The 23316-nt window shown below is 32.8% G+C and overlaps 1 protein-coding gene across 1 annotated transcript; it reads right to left on the bottom strand.

Annotated features, from left to right (window-relative positions):
• Nucleotides 1–5783: 5783 nt before the first annotated feature.
• LOC18421910 (gallate 1-beta-glucosyltransferase 84A24) lies at nucleotides 5784–7537 on the bottom strand. Its single transcript, XM_006826695.4, has one exon. It carries the CDS (start codon nucleotides 7443–7445, stop codon nucleotides 6000–6002), a length of 1446 nt encoding a protein of 481 aa, XP_006826758.1. The 5' UTR covers nucleotides 7446–7537; the 3' UTR covers nucleotides 5784–5999.
• Nucleotides 7538–23316: the final 15779 nt, after the last annotated feature.

Below are 23316 nucleotides of genomic sequence, written 5' to 3'. Positions count from 1 at the left end.
TTGAACACGGGTATGTTAGAAGAAAGTATGATAAGTGTGTCTATTTTAAGAGATTTAGTAATAGTTTGTTCATCTATTTATTGCTCTATGTGAAATACATACTCATTACTGTGAAGATTTATTCAGAAATCAGTAAAGTGAAGGCTCAGGTTGCCAGAGAATTTGATATTAAAGAATTAGATTCAGCAAAGAAAATTTTGGGCATGAAGATACGTAGAGATTGAAATTGGATAAATTGTGGCTATCTCAGAAAGAATGCATTGAGAAAGTCCTCGCCAAATTTAAAATGAAAATTCAAAGCTCGTGGGTACTCTTCTTGTTGAACATTTCAAATTATCGACAACATTATTTCCAAGTTCAGATGCTGAAAAAGAATACATGTTGCATGTACCCTATGCGTGTCCAGTTTGAAGTCTCATTACCTAAAGGGTACATCAGAAGTGGTCTGATGTTTGATAGAAATAACAAGTTGGGTGACAAGGTTATTGGTTATGTTGATGCTGACTTTGCAGGTGATTTGGACTGTAGTACTACAGGTTTTGTGTTTATACTTGCAGGAACTCCGATCAGTTGGAAGTCGAAGCTACAAACTGTAGTTGCTTTGTCTACGATCGAAGCATAATATATGGAAATTGCCAAAAAAGCGAAAGAATACAACCTACACCCTTTTAAAAATGATCATAAAAACAAAATTTTCAGTTTTAAATCTGTCGCTTACTAACAAAAGAACAAAAACCAGTGACTTAATTTAGAATTATAAAAAAGAAAATTTGGATGTAAGTTACTTAACCCCACTTTCACGAGCATGAAATAGATAGATAAATACAAGAGACAGAAAACAACAGAGAGTAAGTAACCCGGAAAAAAAAAAAAGGAGAGATAACGAGAAACGCAATTGTGACCCAATTTCTACCACCCAGTGTTTTTTAAAAAACGCCGAGTCGAACCGGACTCGCCCGGTTCGACTCGAGAATCGCCATGGACGGATCGAATCGGCGAAAAAAACGGGAATCGTTCGGTTCTAGAGAAAACCGGATGATTCTGCACAGTGACTCGCCGATTCACTGTACGGAATCGGCGAGTCCAGTACGGTTTTTTTTTTTTTCGTAATCCATGATAGATTTTTTTTGTAATCCATGATAGATTTTTTTGTAATTCTTGATTGATTTTTTTGTAATCCATGATCGAATTGTTTTTTTTTTTTTTTTGTTATCCATGATCGAATTTTTTGTTGTTTTTTTTTTTTTGTAACCCATAATAGAATTTTTTGTAATCCATGATCGAATTTTTTGTAATCCATGATCGAAATGTTTGCTTTTTTTTCTTGTAATCCATGATCGAATTTTTTGTTTTTTGTTTTTTTTTTTGTAACCTATGATATAATTTTTTGTAATCCATGATGAAATGTTTGTAATCCATGATCGAAATGTTTGTTTTTTTTTTTGTAATCCATGATCGAAATGTTTGTTTTTTTTTTTTGTAATCCATGATCAAATTTTTTGTTTTTTGTTTTTTTTGTAACCCATGATAGAGTTTTTTGTAATCCATGATTGAATTTTTTGTAATCCATGATCGAATTGTTTTTTTCTTTTTTTGTAATCCACGATCAAATTTTTTGTTTTTTTTTGTTTGTTTTTTTTTGTAATCCATGATCGATTTTTATGTAATCCATGATCGAATTTTATGTAATCCATGATCGAATTTTTTGTAATCCATGATTGAATTTTTTGAAAATTTGTGATTCTTTTTTTAGTAATCCATGATAGAATTTTTTGAAAATTTGTGATTTTTTTTTTTTAATCCATGATCAAATTTTTTTTTGTAATCCATGATAGAATTTTTTGAAAATTTGTGATTTTTTTTTTTTAATCCATGATCGATTTTTTTGAAATTTTGTTATTTTTTTTTTTTAATCCATATTATTCAAAGAGAAAATGAGAGAGATGATGATTCTGAGGCTATCCTATCCCAGCCATATTATTCACATATCGAGTCCCAACAGCAACAGTGTAGGGATGAATACGACAGTGCAGGTGAGCATGAAGAATGGACAATCTTCGGGGATTTTAGATTGGGAACACAACAAAACACTAACACTCAGGGATTTGGGAATAGTTAGACGCATGCTAATATCGATGATTCGTTTTTAGATCGAATCAATGAATTGTTAAACGAATTCAATCAATGGCACCAGCGTGACCAAGAAGAACAATAATGTTGTCTATCATTTTATTTTTAGATCATATGTTACTAATTTTATGCTTTATTGTAGTCCATGTATATTGATATACTTATTCCATGATAATTCTATGTTTATCCTTTTGTGTGATGTAAATTAAATGCTGGATGGCGGTTCATGCAGGGAAAGAACATATCAATATTCGTATATTCATTCAAAAACATGAAAATTCTTAATGGAGTACCCTCATTTCTTATTGAATTCCTAAAAAATAATATTTATAATGAATTTTAATAATTTTTTCGGATTTTTTTTAAGCTTTATTCTGACCGATTCACCTGATTCTCATCCGGATCGCCGATTCGCCGATCCGGATAGGTTTTTTGGGAGCCCGATCCGAATCACTGATCCGTTTTTTAAACCATTGCTACCATCCATTTCAAAATCAAAAAAAAAAAAAGAAAAAAGAAATAAATACAAATGAAAAGCAGGTTAGCATTAAAATAAAAGATCATCATCATCAATTACTTCAGGCTTGAAAATAAAAAGATAAAAACAAAAAACTACAGCAAGTGGACAGAGTTTCAATTTTTGCTTTTTTTTTTTATTGATGAAAAGTTACGAAGCTGTATTCAACAGTGGACAGAGTTTCAATCATGTGCCATCACTGAGTTCGTCATGTTGGAAGACTTCACGTGCGATTTGAGCACCTACTTTCACACTTTTTCTTAAATATTTGGGTTTGGATCGGCATGATTTGTCTCCATTCACGTAAATTCGTCTCCTTCTCATTGTCATGAATAGTGTATTAGAATGTCTACAAAAATGGCGTGATAGTAACAAACGTGTCCATGATGAACTTGTTGAGGCCGGTTGTTTATTGCAAGTGATTTATGTGTGGTCTTTAAAATTTTAAGTAATCTACGAAATGATTAAGTTATATGCGAAAATTATCAAAAAAAATCATTCAATTTTTTTTTTTTGAAATTATCTTTCGGTCTACTCAAATTTTGATTATCATTTTTTTAATTTTTTTTTGTTAGTAGGGCAATGCCTTAAAGTTTGGGGCATTGCTCTACTAACGAAAAAAACTTTAAAAAAAAAAAAAGAAAAAAAAAGAAAGACATCAAATTTCGGGTTGACCAAAGGGCAATTCTGAAAAAATAAAAATAGTGGGTTGACCAACCTTCTTTGTAATTTTCACATATAAATAGATTTTATATTTTACCTCAACTTTTAATGTCCGTATGTAAATTACTCTTTATTGTACGAAAGCGGCTTATTGGGATTTCATAAAAAGATAAAGTTTAAGGTTGGAGCTTATTCAACTGTAATAGTAATGTGCAGCTCAATAACATGGTAAAAAAGAGGGGAAAGGTTTCTACGCTTCTCCTACAACGTAGAAGTTCTATCCTCCCCTTACCATCCAGCCGTTCAATTTTGATCAAGAGAGCCGCTCACCGTTTGATTTTAGATCTAACGTCTCAAAATATTTTATTTTTAGTTTTTTTATACAAATTATATGAATATGAAATTTGGTACATGCCATCTTTTTATTGGGGTGTACCTATAAAAAATATTAAAACTAATTGTTTGATAAAATATAATGACCAAAGTACCCCTTTAATCTTTCAGCGGTATTTAGGTCATTTTATTTTATTGAAAATATTTTTTTTATTTTTTACTAGTCCGATTTTAATAGAGGAATGGACGTCCAAAATTTGGTGTCAAAATAGTTTATAGAAAAAAAATAAAAATAAAATAATGTAAAGATGTGATATTGTGATTGGGGCAATCTAAGCCCTCCATTCAGAATGAACGGTTGGATAAAAGGGAACATTGAACTTCTATGTTGTAGTGGAAGCATAGAAAGCTCGCCCAAAAAGAATGCTCTAAAGATAAGAATTCTTTTTTTCGACCTCAAGACATACAAATATAAAAAAGAAAAACAAGTCCAAGTCTTAAAAAAAGTGCACCTTTGTAAGAAGTTATCTAGATTGTCCTTTTTTATGATTTTAAGTATTTATACATGTACTCTATCTACACTTATTTTGACAATCTTAACTTTTATAATTAGAGTTTAACATAAATTTTTAAGCCATCAAAAGATTTGTAACACTAGAACTAATACTAGAACTACATCCTCTAGGTAAAACATAGAATTGCTTCTAGAGCATTTGGTGAGTACCTTATACAAATCTCCCCCTTTCCCAAAAGCTTCTTTGTTGCATCACTTGAAATGTATTAGTAGGAGTTTAATTTGAAAGTTTCGAGCCTCATTTTTTTTTCTTTTTTTTTTTTAAATATATTGGATATGTCAGTGGTGGAGGTCAGGACCCTACCTAAAAGTTAGCTTTTTTTTTTTTAAAAGTATCAAGCAGTGTGACCAGTGGAATGAAAACCTCGAAGTATGGCGCCAAGGTGCGGGTCCTTTTTTAAAGTCCCAACGCGCAACCCTTTAAGCGGAATGCTGCCGACCTTTTCCAACATTATTCACAACAAGACGTTGCCAGTCCATCCTAGTCCGGACTCATTATGTAATCTACCAAACACATACGTGGCACTCCTACCACAAAGTGACAAAAAATGAGGGGACCTCCCTCCCTCCCTCCAATACGGTGAACAAAATAACAAGAGGAAACAACAAACCATCCTATCCTTTTCCTCCCAAGTGTAGACATGAGAGTACAACTTTTTGCAGCTTTACATTTATGAAAATATTTTTATATGAAAGAAAGCCCCCACTTATTTTTCATTAATAAATATAAAAAGTGGGATCGTAAATAATGAGATGAGAGTTAAAAGTAATTACAACCATCCCATACTAAATTTGATAGCTTTGGCACATAATTTGAAAAAAAATTCTTTTGAAATTTGAGCTTGATCAATAAAATAAATAAAAATTACAAAAACTTCTAAAAAATATACTATTCACTCAATTTACCCCTTCTGAATTTTCTCTCTCATCTTTTTCCGTCGACAACTTATCTTCGCAAAACCCCCCCAACCCAAAAAAAAGTAAAAAATGGTCCAAAATACTCTTTTGTCTTCATACCCCTTCTCTCTGCACCCAAAGCTTTTCCCAAGCGCTTCGGCACTATAGAAATATGCTCGGGCAGACAAGCTTTTGGAGCCAGAGCGCTCCGGCAGTAAGCCACTTCGATCCGGCGGTTTAGTACGTCGCTCCGGTGATACATTCTGTGCCTCCAGCGATATCTACCATGCGCTCCGGCAATACTCTGTTGGAGCACATCGCTCCGGCGGTGTGGTAGTGTGCTCTAGCATTGTTTGATCTCGCTCCAACAGTGGATATTGCGATCCGACAGTCATTTCAAAGCGGTTCGACATTGTTGTTCTTCGCTCTAGCAATAGGCAACTTAGGACCGCCAATTGAATTTTTATTGTACGATAAGGGCATTTTATTCCAAAAAATTACAACTTTTTATTTTGGGGGGTTTTTGCTAGGAAAGCTTGTTGAGGGGAAAAAAGTGTGAGAAAAAATTTGGGTGGGGATGAGTCAAGTGAATAGCGTATTATGGGGGTTTTGTAATTCTCCCTAAAATAAATACACCCATCTAATTTTACATCCAATAGTTAAGATCAATTTTCATACCAAAAGTGAAATGGTTATACTTTTCCAAAAAGAAAAAATTACATGGTACTATTTCACAACCCTACCTAAGGATAATAACTCTAGTCTCATCCTCATAGCTACAAAACTAATCAATAAAAAGTGGAAAACATATGACATAGGAAATTGATAATAAAGTAAAAAGTTGGAACATATGACATAGGAAATTGATAATAATGAGGCATTCATTCAATCGTCAGGTGATTGGTCCTTGGGCAAGAGAAGCCGGATCGCCTCCTCCTCAGAAGCCAAGGATATGAGGTCCTCCACAAAGACCCTCAGGTTCTTATCAGAGGAGCCCCCCTCCTCTAACGCCTCTCTTGCGGCCTCTTTCAATTTCATGGCATTCTCTCTAATCTTCGCCGCCCTCGATCCCTCCCTTATCTCCTCTATGCATCTACAAACCTCCTCTCTTCGGACCACTCCCTCTGCGTCGCGCTCGAGCCGGACCCCAACGCTGTAGACATCGACCAAGAACTTTGCATTAGTGACTTGGTCGCCCCAGTGAGCAAATGCTAGGACGGGGGTGCCGGCTGCGATGGTCTCGAGAGTCGAGTTCCATCCGCAGTGTGTCACGAAGCAGGAAACCGAGGGGTGGGTCAGCACCTCCACCTGCGGGCACCATTTGACTATTTTGCCTCGTCCGGCTGTTGCATCCAAGAATCCAGTGGGAAGCAGGAACTCGGAGGTGCTGTCAACCGGCTTCGCCACCCAGAGGAAGGGCCGTCCGCTGCTCGCGAGCCCCCACGCTAACTCCTCAATTTGCGTTGGCGATAGGCTAACAATGCTCCCAAAGGAAACATAGATTACTGATTCTTTGGGCTGAGTGTTTAGCCAATCGAGGCAGTCATCCTCGGACTTCCACAGATCCCCCCGCATCTCGGAGGCTGTGGATCTTCGGAGCAGCCCCAAGGGCACGAGCGGGCCTATAGTCATGATCGGTGTGAGCTCCGACACTGACTGTATGGCTTCAGTCTCGAGTGCATGGAACGAGTTCGCTAGCACCCACTTCACCTTCTTGATTTTCTTGATGTGGCCCAATATCGCATCTGCCAAGCACTGGTAGGGCGCAAAGGGCACGAGGAAGCTCGGGAGCTCGTTCGTTTTGAGCACAGGAAGCCCCCGAAGGCTGACGTCTATGTTCAGTCTCTCCGGCGTCGGGAACTCGTCAAGCCTGCAGAGGCTTTGGTAATAGACGGCATAGACAGCACAAGACTGGACCCAGAGCATCGCGCATGGGATGCCAAAGCCCTCAGCCACATCCACGACCCACGGTACAAATGGGTTGCTCACAATACAGTGCACCGGCCGGCCCCGGACCTGGAGGTCATTGATCAGGGTTGCCAGCCCTTCTGGACCGGCACGGTTGAGCTGGGCCATGAACTTGTCAATGTCGTGCTGATTGCTGTCGACACTGAGGCCATCGGAGAAGGTCTCGAAGCTGATGTGCTCGTCGGAGCCAGCGGCACCTGAATCGCGCATCTGCTGGCCGATGGCCTCGTTGGTGGCTAAGCTCACGAGAAGGCTGGCGTTGGAGGCGGTGAGGCGGCGAGCAAATCGGATTGCTGGCTTAACATGGCCTTGTGCTGGGAAGGTGACGAGTAGGATATGGATATTCACCTCTATGGCACTCATCTTGGCTCGCCTGATGCTACTGAGCTTGGTTAGTGGATGCTATGGGTTTTTACTCCTAGTCAGAGATAAGAGGGGGCTCGCTCCCTTCCTGCAAGGTTTCTAGTGCGCAGGGATGGGTTAAAATGGTGTTGTAGCATGGAGGATGTGAGGCCGTATGTACTGGATACGGTGGCCTTTTTTTTTAGAAAAATATGTGCGTATAATGTTTCCATTTGATTATTATAACAAGCAACCATAGTTTTTTTTTATAAGTGTCGTGGGCAATTACAACAAATACATATGTTTCTCAATGTTTTTTATAACTATTTACTCATGTTGGAGTATATTATCTATTAACTCCTTCAACCAAAATTATGCTAGGGGTACCTGTTACATCACAAATTTTAGAGACATAAACTCTACAACTTAAAGAATATTCTCAAGAAAAAAAATTAAATAAAATATCTATATACTAGAAAAAAATAACGCTTTCGAGATTAAATAGGGACCCTCCAATATTTTTAATGGCTAGATCTAACGCGGTCCTTGAAAAGTAGTCTTAATCATATAATTATTAAGGATAAACTCAACAAAGTACCTTTAACTATTTTGGCATTCCAAAGAAGATTTGGAAGCACATGCCCCATAGTGTAATTTATATTATTTCCACCCCTCTTGCATATCCTAATAAGGTTTTGACCCCTATTTTGATATTTTCGGGAAAAAAAAAGAAAGAAGGAAATTACGTACGTACACCGTTTCCACACATATACTACCACATGGGTACAATTTTTTGTGTAAATTACCAGGAACACCCCTCTTCGACCACCCTTTTCATTTTCTCTCTATAACGTTTCTCCTGTTACAACCAGACAGGAGGGAAATACCATTGTTCCCAAATGTTCTTTGTAAAGTGCATGCAATGTGTTCCTGCGGAGCTTACTGTCCATCTACTTCCTCAGTCAAAACACCCAGCTATATTGATTTTTTTAGTCTAAAATTTTATCAACCATGTAGTAATTACTAGTTGATTATTTTTAAACATAAAATTGAATTTTGCATTTCGTGGCAATTAGAAATAGCCATTAAAAAATTGGATGTTCCCTATTCAATCTTGAGGCATTATTTTTTTTTAGAGATTTTATTTATGCTTTTTTTATCCTAAGATTATTTTATAGGTTGTAGAGTTTATATCTCTAAATTTTGAGATGTAAAAGGTATCCCTATCGTTATTTTGGTTGGAGGAATAAATAGATAGAGGTGTAAAATTATTAAAGCACCTTATTGATATAGAATATATAAAAATATATTTACAAATACAATTTCTAATCTTTTGACCCAATCTTTCAAAATTTGCACTTTTTTATTCTTATCCAAATTATTTATCATTTTATATACGGGTTATGTTAGGGTATTCACACTAGGACCCGGTTTCTATGCGGCCAAGGCCGCATATGTAGAAATGTAAGCCTATTAATATATCTAATTTTCAGATGGATTTTCTTATTTAATATTTAAGGACTTGTAATCTCTAACATGGAGATGATGGATATGAAAAAATAAGTACATTTTTAAAAACTAGAAATAATAATTCTAGTAAGAAAAAATTTAGACCGTTAGTTTCTATTGTTTTTAAATGGAACACCTACTTGCATCCATCTTTAAGGTTGATGCTTTACACTTTTTGGACCGTCTATATAGTCGTGCAGTCCAACCTGCATGAAACAATTTTCCCTCACGCTATCAAGTAATTTGACATTGAACTCAATAAATTTTGGAAACTTATATACTTTTGTTTTGTACCTAGAGTTTTTTTAGTAAGGGCATTTTTGGTCATTGGGAGGGGTGTGACATCATCTACATGAGGGTGATATCATCCATATATAGCATTAAATGCCACTAGTGTACTCCGTGTGAGTGATGTTATATCTCATGTGGATGATGTTGTACTCTTCTGACAAAAAATACTCTTATTAAAAAAATACTTCTTGTACATTACATTAAATATGTAATGTATATATTTGTATTGAAATTGCATATAAAAAATAGTCAAGTTGAAAAATAATATTATACTGGTAAAACAGAAAACTAATAAAAAATAATTGCGGTTAAAACTAAGGATTAAAAAATCGCCAAGTCGAGCCGGACTCGCCCGGTTCGACTCGGGAATCGCCAGAGAACGAGCCGGTTCCACGAATAAACCGGGAATCACCCGTGTCCAAAGAGAACCGGGCGATTCCCAACAGTGACTTGCGAGTCAGATCAAGTCAAACCGAGTCACCAGGAAGAACACAAGCTGCACAGTGTTCTTTACGGGATTTCATTTTTTTTTGTCTTTTTGTTATAGATTTTCAACTTTTTCAGCCCTATGAACGAATCTTACAGGCTTTAATTCAAATTTCGCATCAATTTCAGTCAATAAAACGAATTAAAAAGCACCGTTTTTTATCAACAAATTTAGATCGAAGAGGGAGTTTTAAGGTTTCTACCATTTCACTGATTTCAAGCGAAAGAACGCATCATTTTTTGCAAAATTTCAGGGTGAATGATCGTAAGAGTGTTGGTCAGAATTTTGTGTTCATAATTTGTGATTATCTTGAAGGAATACATATCAATTTTGAGTTTGAAGGCACGCGTGCATGAAGAACAGGTAAGAACTATCTTTTTTTTTTTTTTTTCGGCCATGCGATCAAATTCAGTTAATATTTTACAAATCATGTATTAAATTTATAGGATTTTGATTCGTTGTAGTGTTGTCTATCATCACATGTATTCAATTTGATTACATTTATTCAATTTGAGTTGGATTTTATAGAAAAAAAGAGTGATGTCTGTTAAAAAAAGCATATTGATGTCAGGTGCTATTCTATTCATGAGATAATAACTGATGATGATATCTTGTCACTTAATATTGACATTAAGAAAAATGTTACAGATGTGCTGATAAAGTCGGTTCTATTACAAAAGTTCAAGCTATGTTTGGACTTGATTAATGTATTGCTAAGGTGAGTGCCTGTGGGGGAACATATGGAGAAGAAGATCAATAGAAATTTCTTTTGGTAGAGATTATTATCTCCTTTTTATAAGATCTCCTACTTTTGGGTATTCCTATTATTCTAGGATTCCAATTTAGTTACTATTATTAGGAGCTTATCTTGGTGTCTTATTTAGAATAGGATGGGGCTTGAGTCCACATGGATAAGGGATAAAGATGTATTTTCATAAAGTTTTTAAAAAAAAGTAAGGAATCTCACTTAGCACCACTTTTGGGTTGTTTTCTCTTTATATTATTGTTATTTTTTAAAGAAAAAAATACCAAAAAAAAAAAAGAAATGAAACTTTTGGGTTTTAGAGAGAGAAAATTTGAAAGAGAGAGAGAGAGGTTATACGAGATTGGGTTTCTCCTTTGGTTCTCTTAGCTATGAACCTCTATTAATTTTTTTCTCATTGATTGATGGAAAAATATCGATCATCTTTACCCATGGACACAATCACATATGTGATGCAACATGTGATATGATGTTTTTTTTGTTTCCATTATTTTTTTTCTGCTTTGTTTTTTTTTATTTTTGTTGTTGGTTCTATTTTTTTCCAATTGTATTTGTCAAAATCAACCTGTTGGATTTAGAGCTTCCACGCACAACACTAACTTCAATAAGAAGGCTCAATCGGAGGACAAAGGCACCGGAGTAGGAAAATTGAGTGCTGCAAGGCAAGGAGTTGCTTGAAAAAGGAAGAACATATGAGTATCACATGGATGGCTGATCGCCGGAGTTGGCGGAGGTGGTTGCTCATTGGAAATCATAGATTACCGGAAGTCGCTAAAAGGCACATGGATTGCTGGATCTCACTATAAGTCACTGGATCTAGCTGGAGGTCGTCAGTTCTCTCTCTTTAGCTGGAGGTCGCCAGACCTGTGTGTGAGCGCGCCCGTGTAGCGTTTTCTAAGAACTCATCCTCTCATTTTCATGGTCACTATGCTCATTTGAGCACTAGGGCCATACTTTAGTTTACTGAACATATCTTACCCAATGTAATCAGGTTCGTTTCGAAAGCTTTTTTTTTTTGGTTTGGCTAGAAAATAGAAGCGGTTTGGTGCTTTGGCCGATTCGAGCTAAACTTAAATTTTTTTCTAAAATAAATTTGAAATGTATAAAAGGTACAAACAACAAAAAATTTTAAAAAATAGTGAATGAGCCTCAACTACATTTAGAAATTTTGATATATTATCAAAAAAATAATCTTAAAAAATTATTTTTTTGGAAGGTTATTATTAAAGAACTCTATTTCTTGTTAATATTAAAGGGAGATTTCATTTATTTTTTAATTTTGACTAAACATGGGATTTAGATATAATAATGAAAGAGAGTATAAGGTCATTTCTCCCTCGGAAAAACTCCATTCTGGGGGTAGCTTTAGGATCTCAAACTTTAGGGATGTAACCTCTTCCAACCTCAATGAAAGAAATTTTTAAATTACTCTTTTTATGGATTTGAAAAAAATAATGTCTCAAGATCGACATAAGCCGTCCAATTTTTTAAGGGAGATTTAGGTGTGACAAAACTCAAAGTGTAAATTTCCATTTTTTTTTGAAAATATCTAGTGATTATTAGGTGGTTCTCAAAATTTCAGAATAAAAAAATTCACCTCGGTAGGTCATCTGATCGATGAAGTACAGGTACAATTTAATCCCTCGGAGCATAGTATACATCATCATAACGAAATGGGAATAAAAATCTAGGGCTTTTATAGATGCCAAGCTTTAATTAAATTCCGAAGGCGTTCACAAGTGGCACAAAGTGTGCTCTAGATAAAATATTTATTTAGAAGTAATTTTTAGATATAAAATTTTGAAATCCACTCTAGAATGAGTATTTCAGAATATAAAAAAAAAACAAAAGATTTTGAGTTTTCGAAAATTTAGATTTCACCATCAAAAATTTTGAACATCTCTATTTAATCTCAAGAAAATGTCTATTTGAGGTTGATACCTTACGTCATAGAATTAATGTGGACATCATAAATCCATCCCAAAAAAGCTCTTTTGATGTTGGAAAACCATCGAATCGATTATTTTGACATTATATATATATATATATATATATATATATATATATATATATATATATATATATATATATATATATATATATATATATATATATATATATATATATATATATATAAAGTTATTGAAAAACATAAAGAAAATAATTACAAATATTTACATATTGGTTTAATCAAAATAACCGTGAAACCTTTGACCCGTCTAGGGTTGAACACCTCTGTGCTTGTATGCTTAAGAGATACAAGACACAATATCTTCACAGACACACTACTCGGCATGGTTGAATCCAGCCTCTGTAGTGGTCCAATATATTTTAATTGTTTTCCAAACTTTTCTGTTTCTTTGACTGACCCAAACATTTTAGACATATTAACAATTAATTTAAAAACATATGGTTTTAATATGATTCATGGTTCGCAAAATTTAGCAATAGTTTACAGAATATATTATAAGGTCATGAATACCTTATGTCCAAATATTATGAAAATTGATCAAAAGGATCAAATTATATTATTCAAAACAAATATAGATAAATCTAATAAGATTGTTCCTAAAACAATAAAACGGTCAGATATTATAATACCACAGTCATGGGCATTACAACATGCCAATCAACCTCAAGAGGTTCCTCAAAATCATATTCCTAATCAAATAATAGAACATGCTGATGGTAATATTGAAATTAAATTTCAACAATTACAGGTACAAGATGATATTAATATTAATAGGAAAAGAAATATAACAAATAAAATACCAAGTAGAAAATCGTATCCTACTAATCCTAATGTTATAATACTACCTCCGTCTACTCAATCTTCTTCCTCAATACCTAGTTCAGATTTACAATTTCAAGGAACAAGAAGAACAACAGATCATGTTGTTATTCCCACATATACTCCTGAATCTAGTACAACAAATACTACTGAACCTAGTATAGAAGATTTACAAGATTTTCAAATATTAACCTTGCAAATTGAAGACGATATAGAAGAAGATTTCAATCAATATGATCAATATTCTGATGAATATATAGCAGCTTATTTAGCAGCTAAATTAGAAAGAAAAAGGAGAAAATTAAATAAAGAATATATCAGAAAAGATTATTTATCTAAAGAAAATAAACATATAAGAGAATGGTATTTAAAAACATTTCAACCAAGATTAATTGAATTAATGCATAAAAAATATAATAAATTTCTACAAAAAGAAAGGATAAATAAAGGATTTTTTATATGGCTCAAAGAAGTATGTATTGAATATAATATTACTATTCCTTCATTTGATAATATTCAAACAATAGAAGAGAAAACTTATATCAGTACTGATGGTACTACCACTGCTAGTATACATCATCCTGAAAAAAGTATAATACTCAAAGCAGCTATCCCAGTTAAGGATGAGCCTGCACAACCACAATCAATATATGATAATATTGCTACTCCATATAAAGTATTACCAAAGGAACTTGGTAAAAAACAAGAATTAATTCCTCATATTGTGGAACAGAATAATTATACAAATCTGTATATGCAATCTTTAGGTAAACAAGCAGAAAGAATAGAAAGATTGGTTTCAAAAGAACAACCTTCTGCTACACCAATACCTAAGTCAGTTTTGTTCAAACCACCTCCAGAGTTAAACAAAAATAAATTCCATATTGGAGATAATAATAAATCTTTGATGGATCAATTAATATCAAAGTTATTACAATTAGATATTAAAGGAATATCTTCCCCCAAAATAAATATTCCACCTCCAACTATTATCAATTTACCACCTGAGTCTTCGGATAAAGGCAAAGCAAAAATACCTGAGCATGAAACAATGATGCTTCAGGAAGAAGAACCAATCATAGAAGATACTATTCAAAATCAAGAAAAAGCATTTATGGATACTACCCCTATTTTTGAAACCATAAATAGAATAGCCTATGGAAAATATTGGAAACCAATAACAGCTTTACCATATCACAAGAGACCTACACCTGTTGATATACAAATGGAAGAAGATGTCATACAACAGGGAGTATCATATTCAAGAAGATCAATAGTAAATTGGCAAATAGATGGATTATCAGAATTAAAAATATTAGATGTCATGAGGCATATGACAATGTATGCTTCTGCAAATAAAATGGCAGGCAACCCTGATCAAGAAGTTGCAAAAGCAATAGTCAATGGATTTACTGGTTGGTTACGCGGTTGGTGGGATTTCTATGTGGATGATGAAACTAAACATAGAATCCTCAATAATACTAGGCAATGAACCGGTAGAAATGAACAAAACCAAGAAATAATCTATACAGAGAGTGATGCTGTCAACACTCTAATATATACCATTACACTCCACTTTGTAGGAAGTACAACTTTACTAGCAGCAAGATCAGAAGATCTGCTATCTAATCTACGCTGTCCAACCCTATCTCACTATAAATGGTATAAAGATGTATTTTTCTCAAGATTATTAATACGAGAAGATTGTCAGCTAGACCACTGGAAAGAGAAATTTATAGCTGGTCTACCATATTTATTTGCTGAAAAAGTCAAGGAAAGACTAAGGAAAAAACATAATGGAATTATTGTCTATTCATCATATACACTTGGAGAACTCTCTGCAGAAATATGTGCTGAAGGTTTAGCCCTATGCACAGATATGAAATTAAAAAGACAATTAGATAAACAAAAAATCACTAAGCGCAAAGAGCTTGGTGACTTTTGTGAACAATTTGGTTATTACCTTGATAAGAAAAATATGCCTGACAATTTATACAAGAAAAAGGAAAAATACAAAAAGGAAAAATATAAATCCAAAAATAAAGAGAAAGATAGGAAATATTATAAAAAGACTAAAAGAAAATTAATCAATAAATTTTCTCCTAATACAAAGAAAAAGAGAAAATTACCAGTATGTTATAAGTGTGGTAAAGTAGGACATTATAAACACCAATGTAAATTAAAAAAGAAAATAGAATCATTAAATTTAGATGATACAATAAAATCCAAATTATATAATATATTTTCTTATGATTCCTCATCTTCTACTTCTACTGATTCTCATATAGATCACATCCAAGATGATGATCTCATGTGGACAGACTCTTCTGATTCCACCAATTCTTCTGATACAGAATCTTAAATCAATAGAAGATAATAATTGTAGTTGTCCCATACCTCAACATAATTTACAGACACTCACTTAAGAAGATAATTTCATCTTAGATATTATTGACAAAATTGTTGATCCAGAAGAAAAAAGAGCTGTCATTACCCAATTCATTTCTATCACAAAAAATAAAGCAAAATCACTTCCTATCAATAAAACTCCAGATGAATATAATTTTTCCTCCATAATGAAAAGAGTAAGTGATCAACACACTTCTCAACAAAAAGAACCTACCATTTCAGATCTTAAAAAAGAAATCAAAGAAATCAAGATTGAAATAGTCCAATTAAAAAATAGAATTAAAACATTGGAATTACAACAAATGTCTCAACAAGATTCAGAAACAGATGAAATAGAATTTGATGAATTAATGAAATATGATTTACAATCATCATCAGATATCCCTGAATCTTCAGAAGCCAAAATAGTACCTATTCCTTCTATTAATTTAATAGACAAAATAGTAATACAAAAATGGTTTGTCCAAGTCAAAATTATTGTTGCTAAAGATTATAGTTTTGAAACATCAGCTCTTATAGATTCTGGTGCTGATTTGAATTGTATCAATGAAGGACTTGTACCTTCAAAATATTTTGATAAGACTACTCAAATACTAAATACAACAGATGGAAGTAGATTATTTATCAAATATAAATTATCCAATGCTTCTGTTTGTAACAATAACCAATGTATTGATACATCATTCATAACGGTAAAATGACTAAGTCAATCAGTAATACTTGGAGTTCCATTTCTTACTTTGCTATATCCTTTAACCATAGATGAAACAGGAATATCTTCAACTATTCAAAATATTCCAATACATTTTAATTTTATCCATAAACCAAAAGTAAAAGAATTAAACAATGTGAAGAGTCAATTAAGGGACAAAAAAAGATTTCTTTGTACTCTTAAACAAGAAATTAAATATAAGGTAATTGAAGAACAATTACAAATTCCTTCAATACAACAAAAGATTCAAACGATACAACAACAGATAGAAACTACAATATGCAGTGAGCATCCCAATGCTTTCTGGGAAAGAAAAAAGCATAGTATCAGTTTACGATATGAACAAGGATTTGATGAAAATCAAATACCTATAAAAGCTAGACCAATACAAATGAACACTATCTTACTAGATATGTGTCGAAAAGAAATTGATGATCTCAAAAATAAAAAGCTTATAAGACCAAGCTCCTCACCTTGGAGCTGTGCAGCCTTTTATGTCAATAAGAATGTTGAAAAGGAACGAGGAGTTCCTAGACTTGTTATTAATTATAAACCTTTAAATAAAGTCTTGAAATGGATTAGATATCCTATTCCTAATAAAAAAGACTTATTAGATAGAGTTGCTCAAGCATGTATCTTTTCCAAATTTGATATGAAATCAGGATACTGGCAAATACAAATTCAAGAACAAGATAAATACAAAACTGCATTTAATGTTCCATTTGGTCAATATGAATGGAATGTTATACCCTTTGGTCTAAAAAATGCTCCATCAGAATTCCAGAAAATAATGAATGATGTTTTTAATGCTTATCATCATTTTATGATTGTTTATATTGATGATGTGTTAATATTCTCTGAATCAATCGATCAACATATTAAACACATTAATACTTTTATACATGCAGTCCAGAATGCTGGATTAGTTGTTTCAGCTAAAAAGATAACCTTATTTAAAACTAATATTCGCTTTCTTGGTCATATGATCCATCATGGAACCATTATTCCTATAGATAGATCAATACAGTTTGCAGATAAGTTTCCTGATCAAATAAAACTGACTTAGGTATTGGTGTAGCAGAAGGTTGTTCTTTTGAAACCAATCTTTCTATTCTTTCTGCTTGTTTACCTAAAGACTGCATATACAGATTTGTATAATTATTCTGTTCCACAATATGAGGAATTAATTCTTGTTTTTTACCAAGTTCCTTTGCTAATACTTTATATGGAGTAGCAATAATATCATATATTGATTGTGGTTGTGCAGGCTCATCCTTAACTGGGATAGCTGCTTTGAGTATTATACTTTTTTCAGGAGGATGTATGCTAGCAGTGGTAGTACCATCAGTACTGATATAAGTTTTCTCTTCTATTCTTTGAATATTATCAAATGAAGAAATAGTAATATTATATTCAATACATACTTCTTTGAGCCATATAAAAAATCCTTTATTTATCCTTTCTTTTTGCAAAAATTTATTATATTTTTTATGCATTAATTCAATTAATCTTGGTTGAAATGTTTTTAAATACCATTCTCTTATATGTTTATTTTTTTTAGATAAATAATCTTTTCTGATATATTCTTTATTTAATTTTCTCCTTTTTCTTTCTAATTTAGCTGCTAAATAAGCTGCTATATATTCATCAGAATATTGATCATATTGATTGAAATCTTCTTCTATATCGTCTTCAATTTGCAAGGTTAATATTTGAAAATCTTATAAATCTTCTATACTAGGTTCAGTAGTATTTGTTGTACTAGATTTAAGAGTATATGTGGGAATAACAACATGATCTGTTGTTCTTCTTGTTCCTTAAAATTGTAAATCTGAACTAGGTATTGAGGAAGAAGATTGAGTAGAAGGAGGTAGTATTATAACATTAGGATTAGTAGAATACGATTTTCTACTTGGTATTTTATTTTTTATATTCCTTTTCCTATTAATATTAATATCATCTTGTACCTGTAATTGTTGAAATTTAATTTCAATATTACCATCAGCATGTTCTATTATTTGATTAGGAATATGATTTTGAGGAACCTCTTGAGGTTGATTGGCATGTTGTAATGCCCATGACTGTGGTAATATAATATCTGACCATTTTATTGTTTTAGGAACAATCATATTAGATTTTTTTATATTTGTTCGGAATAATATAGTTTGATCCTTTTGATCAATTTTCATAATATTTGGACATAAGGTATTCATGACCTTATAATATATTCTGTAAACTATTGCTAAATTTTGTGAACCATGAATCATATTAAAACCATGTGTTTTTAAATTAATTGTTAATATGTCTAAAATGTTTGGGTCAGTCAAAGAAACAGAAAAGTTTGGAAAACAATTAAAATATATTGGACTACTACAGAGGCTGGATTCAACCATGCCGAGTAGTGAGTCTGTGAAGATATTGTGTCTTGTATCTCTTAGGCATACAAGCACAGAGGTGTTCAACCCTAGACGGGTCAAAGGTTTCACGCCTATTTGGATTAAACCAATATGTAAATATTTGTAATTATTTTCTTTATGTTTTTCAATAACTTTTTATATATATATATATATATATATATATATATATATATATATATATATATATATATATATATATATATATATAGAATGTCAAAATGATCGATTCGATGGTTTTCCAACATCAAAAGAGCTTTTTTGGGATGGATTTATGATGTCCACATTAATTCTATGACGTAAGGTATCAACCTCAAATAGACATTTTCTTGAGATTAAATAGAGATGTTCAAAATTTTTGATGGTGAAATCTAAATTTTCGAAAACTTAAAATCTTTTTTTTTTTTTTTATATTCTGAAATACTCATTCTAGAGTGGATTTCAAAATTTTATATCTAAAAATTACTTCTAAATAAATATTTTATCTAGAGCACACTTTGTGCCACTTGTGAACGCCTTCGGAATTTAATTAAAGCTTGGCATCTATAAAAGCCCTAGATTTTTATTCCCATTTCGTTATGATGATGTATACTATGCTCCGAGGGATTAAATTGTACCTGTACTTCATCGATTAGATGACCTACCGGGGTGAATTTTTTTATTCTGAAATTTTGAGAACCACCTAATAATCACTAGATATTTTCAAAAAAAAATGGAAATTTACACTTTGAGTTTTGCACACCTAAATCTCCCTTAAAAAATTGGACGGCTTATGTCAATCTCGAGACATTATTTTTTTCAAATCCATAAAAAGAGTAATTTAAAAATTTCTTTCATTGAGGTTGGAAGAGGTTACATCCCTAAAGTTTGAGATCCTAAAGCTACCCCTAGAATGGATTTTTCCCGAGGGAGAAATGACCTTATACTCTCTTTCATTATTATATCTAAATCCCATGTTTAGTCAAAATTAAAAAATAAATGAAATCTCCCTTTAATATTAACAAGAAATAGAGTTCTTTAATAATAACCTTCCAAAAAAATTATTTTTTAAGATTGTTTTTTGGATAATATATCAAAATTTCTAAATGTAGTTGAGGCTCATTCACTATTTTTTAAAAATTTTTGTTGTTTGTGCCTTTTATACATTTCAAATTTATTTTAGAAAAAAATTTAAGTTTAGCTCGAATCGGCCAAAGCACCAAACCGCTTCTATTTTCTAGCCAAACCAAAAAAAAAAAGCTTTCGAAACGAACCTGATTACATTGGGTAAGATATGTTCAGTAAACTAAAATATGGCACTATTGCTCAAATGAGCATAGTGACCATGAAAATGAGAGGATGAGTTCTAGAAAACGCTACACGGGCGCACTCACACACAGGTCTGGCGACCTCCAGCTAAAGAGAGAGAACTGACGACCTCCAGCTAGATCCAGTGACTTATAGTGAGATCCAGTAATCTATGATTTCCAATGAGCAACCACCTCCGCCAACTCCGGCGATCAGCCATCCATGTGATACTCATATGTTCTTCCTTTTTCAAGCAACTCCTTGCCTTGCAGCTACTCCGGTGCCTTTGTCCTCCGCTTGAGCCTTCTTATTGAAGTTAGTGTTGTGCGTGGAAGCTCTAAATCCAACAGGTTGATTTTGACAAATAAAATTGGAAAAAAATAGAACCAACAACAAAAAAAAAAAAACAAAGCAGAAAAAAAATAATGGAAACAAAAAGAACATCATATCACATGTTGCATTACATATGTGATTGTCTCCATGGGTAAAGATGATCGATATTTTTCCATCAATCAATGAGAAAAAAATTAATAGAGGTTCATAGCTAAGAGAACCAAAGGAGAAACCCAATCTCGTATAACCTCTCTCTCTCTCTCTTTCAAATTTTCTCTCTCTAAAACCCAAAAGTTTCATTTCTCTTTTTTTTTTGGTATTTTTTTCTTTACAAAATAACAATAATATAAAGAGAAAACAACCCAAAAGTGGTGCTAAGTGAGATTCCTTACTTTTTTTTTTTAACTTTATGGAAATGCATCTTTATCCCTTATCCATGTGGACTCAAGCCCCATCCTATTCTAAATAAGACACCAAGATAAGCTCCTAATAATAGTAACTAAATTGGAATCCTAGAATAATAGGAATACCCAAAAGTAGAAGATCTTATAAAAAGGAGATAATAATCTCTACCGAAAGAAATTTCTATTGATCTTCTTCTCCATATGTGCCCCCACAGGCACTCACCTTAGCAATACATTAATCAAGTCCAAACATAGCTTGAACTTTTGTAATAGAACCGACTTTATCAGCACATCTGTAACATTTTTCTTAATGTCAATATTAAGTGACAAGATATCATCATCAGTTATTATCTCATGAATAGAATAGCACCTGACATCAATATGCTTTTTTTAACAGACATCAATCTTTTTTTCTGTAAAATCCAACTCAAATTGAATAAATGTAATCAAATTGAATACATGTGATGATAGACAACACTACAACGAATCAAAATCCTATAAATTGAATACATGATTTGTAAAATATTGACTGAATTTGATCGCATGGACGAAAAAAAAAAAAAAACATAGTTCTTACCTGTTCTTCATGCACGCGTGCCTTCAAACTCAAAATTGATATGTATTCCTTCAAGATAATCACAAATTATGAACACAAAATTCTGACCAACACTCTTATGATCATTCACCCTGAAATTTTGCAAAAAATGATGCGTTCTTTCACTTGAAATCAGTGAAATGGTAGAAACCTTAAAACTCCCTCTTCGATATAAATTTGTTGATAAAAAACGGTGCTTTTTAATTTGTTTTATTGACTGAAATTGATGCGAAATTTGAATTAAAGCCTGTAAGATTCGTTCATAGGGCTGAAAAAGTTGAAAATCTATAACAAAGAGACAAAAAAAATTGAAATCCCATAAAGAACACTGTGCAGCATGGGTTCTTCCTGGTGACTCGGTTTGACTTGACCTGACTCGCGAGTCACTGTTGGGAATCGCCCGGTTCTCTCTGGACACGGGCGATTCTCGGTTTATTCGTGGAACCGGCTCGTTCTCTGGCGATTCCAGAGTCGAACCGGGCAAGTCCGGCTCGACTTGGCGATTTTTTAATCCTTAGTTTTAACCGAAATTATTTTTTATTAGTTTTCTGTTTTACCAATATAATATTATTTTTCAACTTGACTATTTTTTATACGCAATTTCAATACAAATATATATATTACATATTTAATGTATTGTATAAGGAGTATTTTTTTAATAAGAGTATTTTTTGTCAGAAGAGTACAACATCATCCACATGAGATATAACATCACTCACACGGAGTACACTAGTGGCATTTAATGCTATATATGGATGATATCACCCTCATGTAGATGATGTCACACCCCTCCCAATGACCAAAAATACCCTTACTAAAAAAACTCTAGGTACAAAACAAAAGTATATAAGTTTCCAAAATTTATTGAGTTCAACGTCAAATTACTTGATAGGGTGAGGGAAAATTGTTTCATGCAGGCTGGACTGCACGACTATATAGACGGTCCAAAAAGTGTAAAGCATCAACCTTAAAGATGGATGCAAGTAGGTGTTTCATTTAAAAACAATAGAAACTAACGGTCTAAATTTTTTCTTACTAGAATTATTATTTCTAGTTTTTAAAAATTTATTTATTTTTTCATATTCATCATCTCCATGTTAGAGATTACAAGTCCTTAAATATTAAATAAAAAAATCCATCTGAAAATTAGATTTATTAATAGGCTCACATTTCTACATATGCGGCCTTGGCCGCATAGAAACAGGGTCCTAGTGTGAATACCCTAACATAACCCGTATATAAAATGATAAATAATTTGGATAAGAATAAAAAAGTGCAAATTTTGAAAGATTGGGTCAAAAGATTAGAAATTGTATTTGTAAATATATTTTTATATATTCTATATCAATAAGGTGCTTTAATAATTTTACACCTCTATCTATTTATTCCTCCAACCAAAAAAATGATAGGGATACCTTTTACATCTCAAATTTTAGAGATATAAACTCTACAACCTATAAAATAATCTTAGGATAAAAAAAGCATAAATAAAATCTCTAGAAAAAAATAATGCCTCAAGATTGAATAGGGAACATCCAATTTTTTAATGGCTATTTCGAATTGCCACGAAATGCAAAATTCAATTTTATGTTTAAAAATAATCAACTAGTAATTACTACATGGTCGATAAAATTTTAGACTAAAAAAATCAATATAGCTGGGTGTTTTGACTGAGGAAGTAGATGGACAGTAAGCTCCGCAGGAACACATTGTATGCACTTTACAAAGAACATTTGGGAACAATGGTATTTCCCTCCTGTCTGGTTGTAACAGGAGAAACGTTATAGAGAGAAAATGAAAGGGGTGGTCGAAGATGGGTGTTCCTGGTAATTTACACAAAAAATTGTACCCATGTGGTAGTATATGTGTGGAAACGGTGTACGTACGTAATTTCCTT

This window comes from Amborella trichopoda, chromosome 5 (genome assembly GCF_054954075.1).
Source record: "Amborella trichopoda isolate Santa Cruz 75 chromosome 5, AtrichopodaSantaCruz75HAP2 v2.0, whole genome shotgun sequence".
Classification (NCBI taxonomy): Eukaryota; Viridiplantae; Streptophyta; class Magnoliopsida; order Amborellales; family Amborellaceae; genus Amborella; species Amborella trichopoda.
Note: the sequence above shows the minus strand (reverse complement) of the source record. Positions and strands in the feature narration are given on the sequence as shown.

What these genes read in the sequence shown, in the direction of transcription:
- LOC18421910 (XM_006826695.4), bottom strand. Translation starts at nt 7,445, where the DNA reads ATGAGTGCCATAGAGGTGAATATCCATATCCTACTCGTCACCTTCCCA.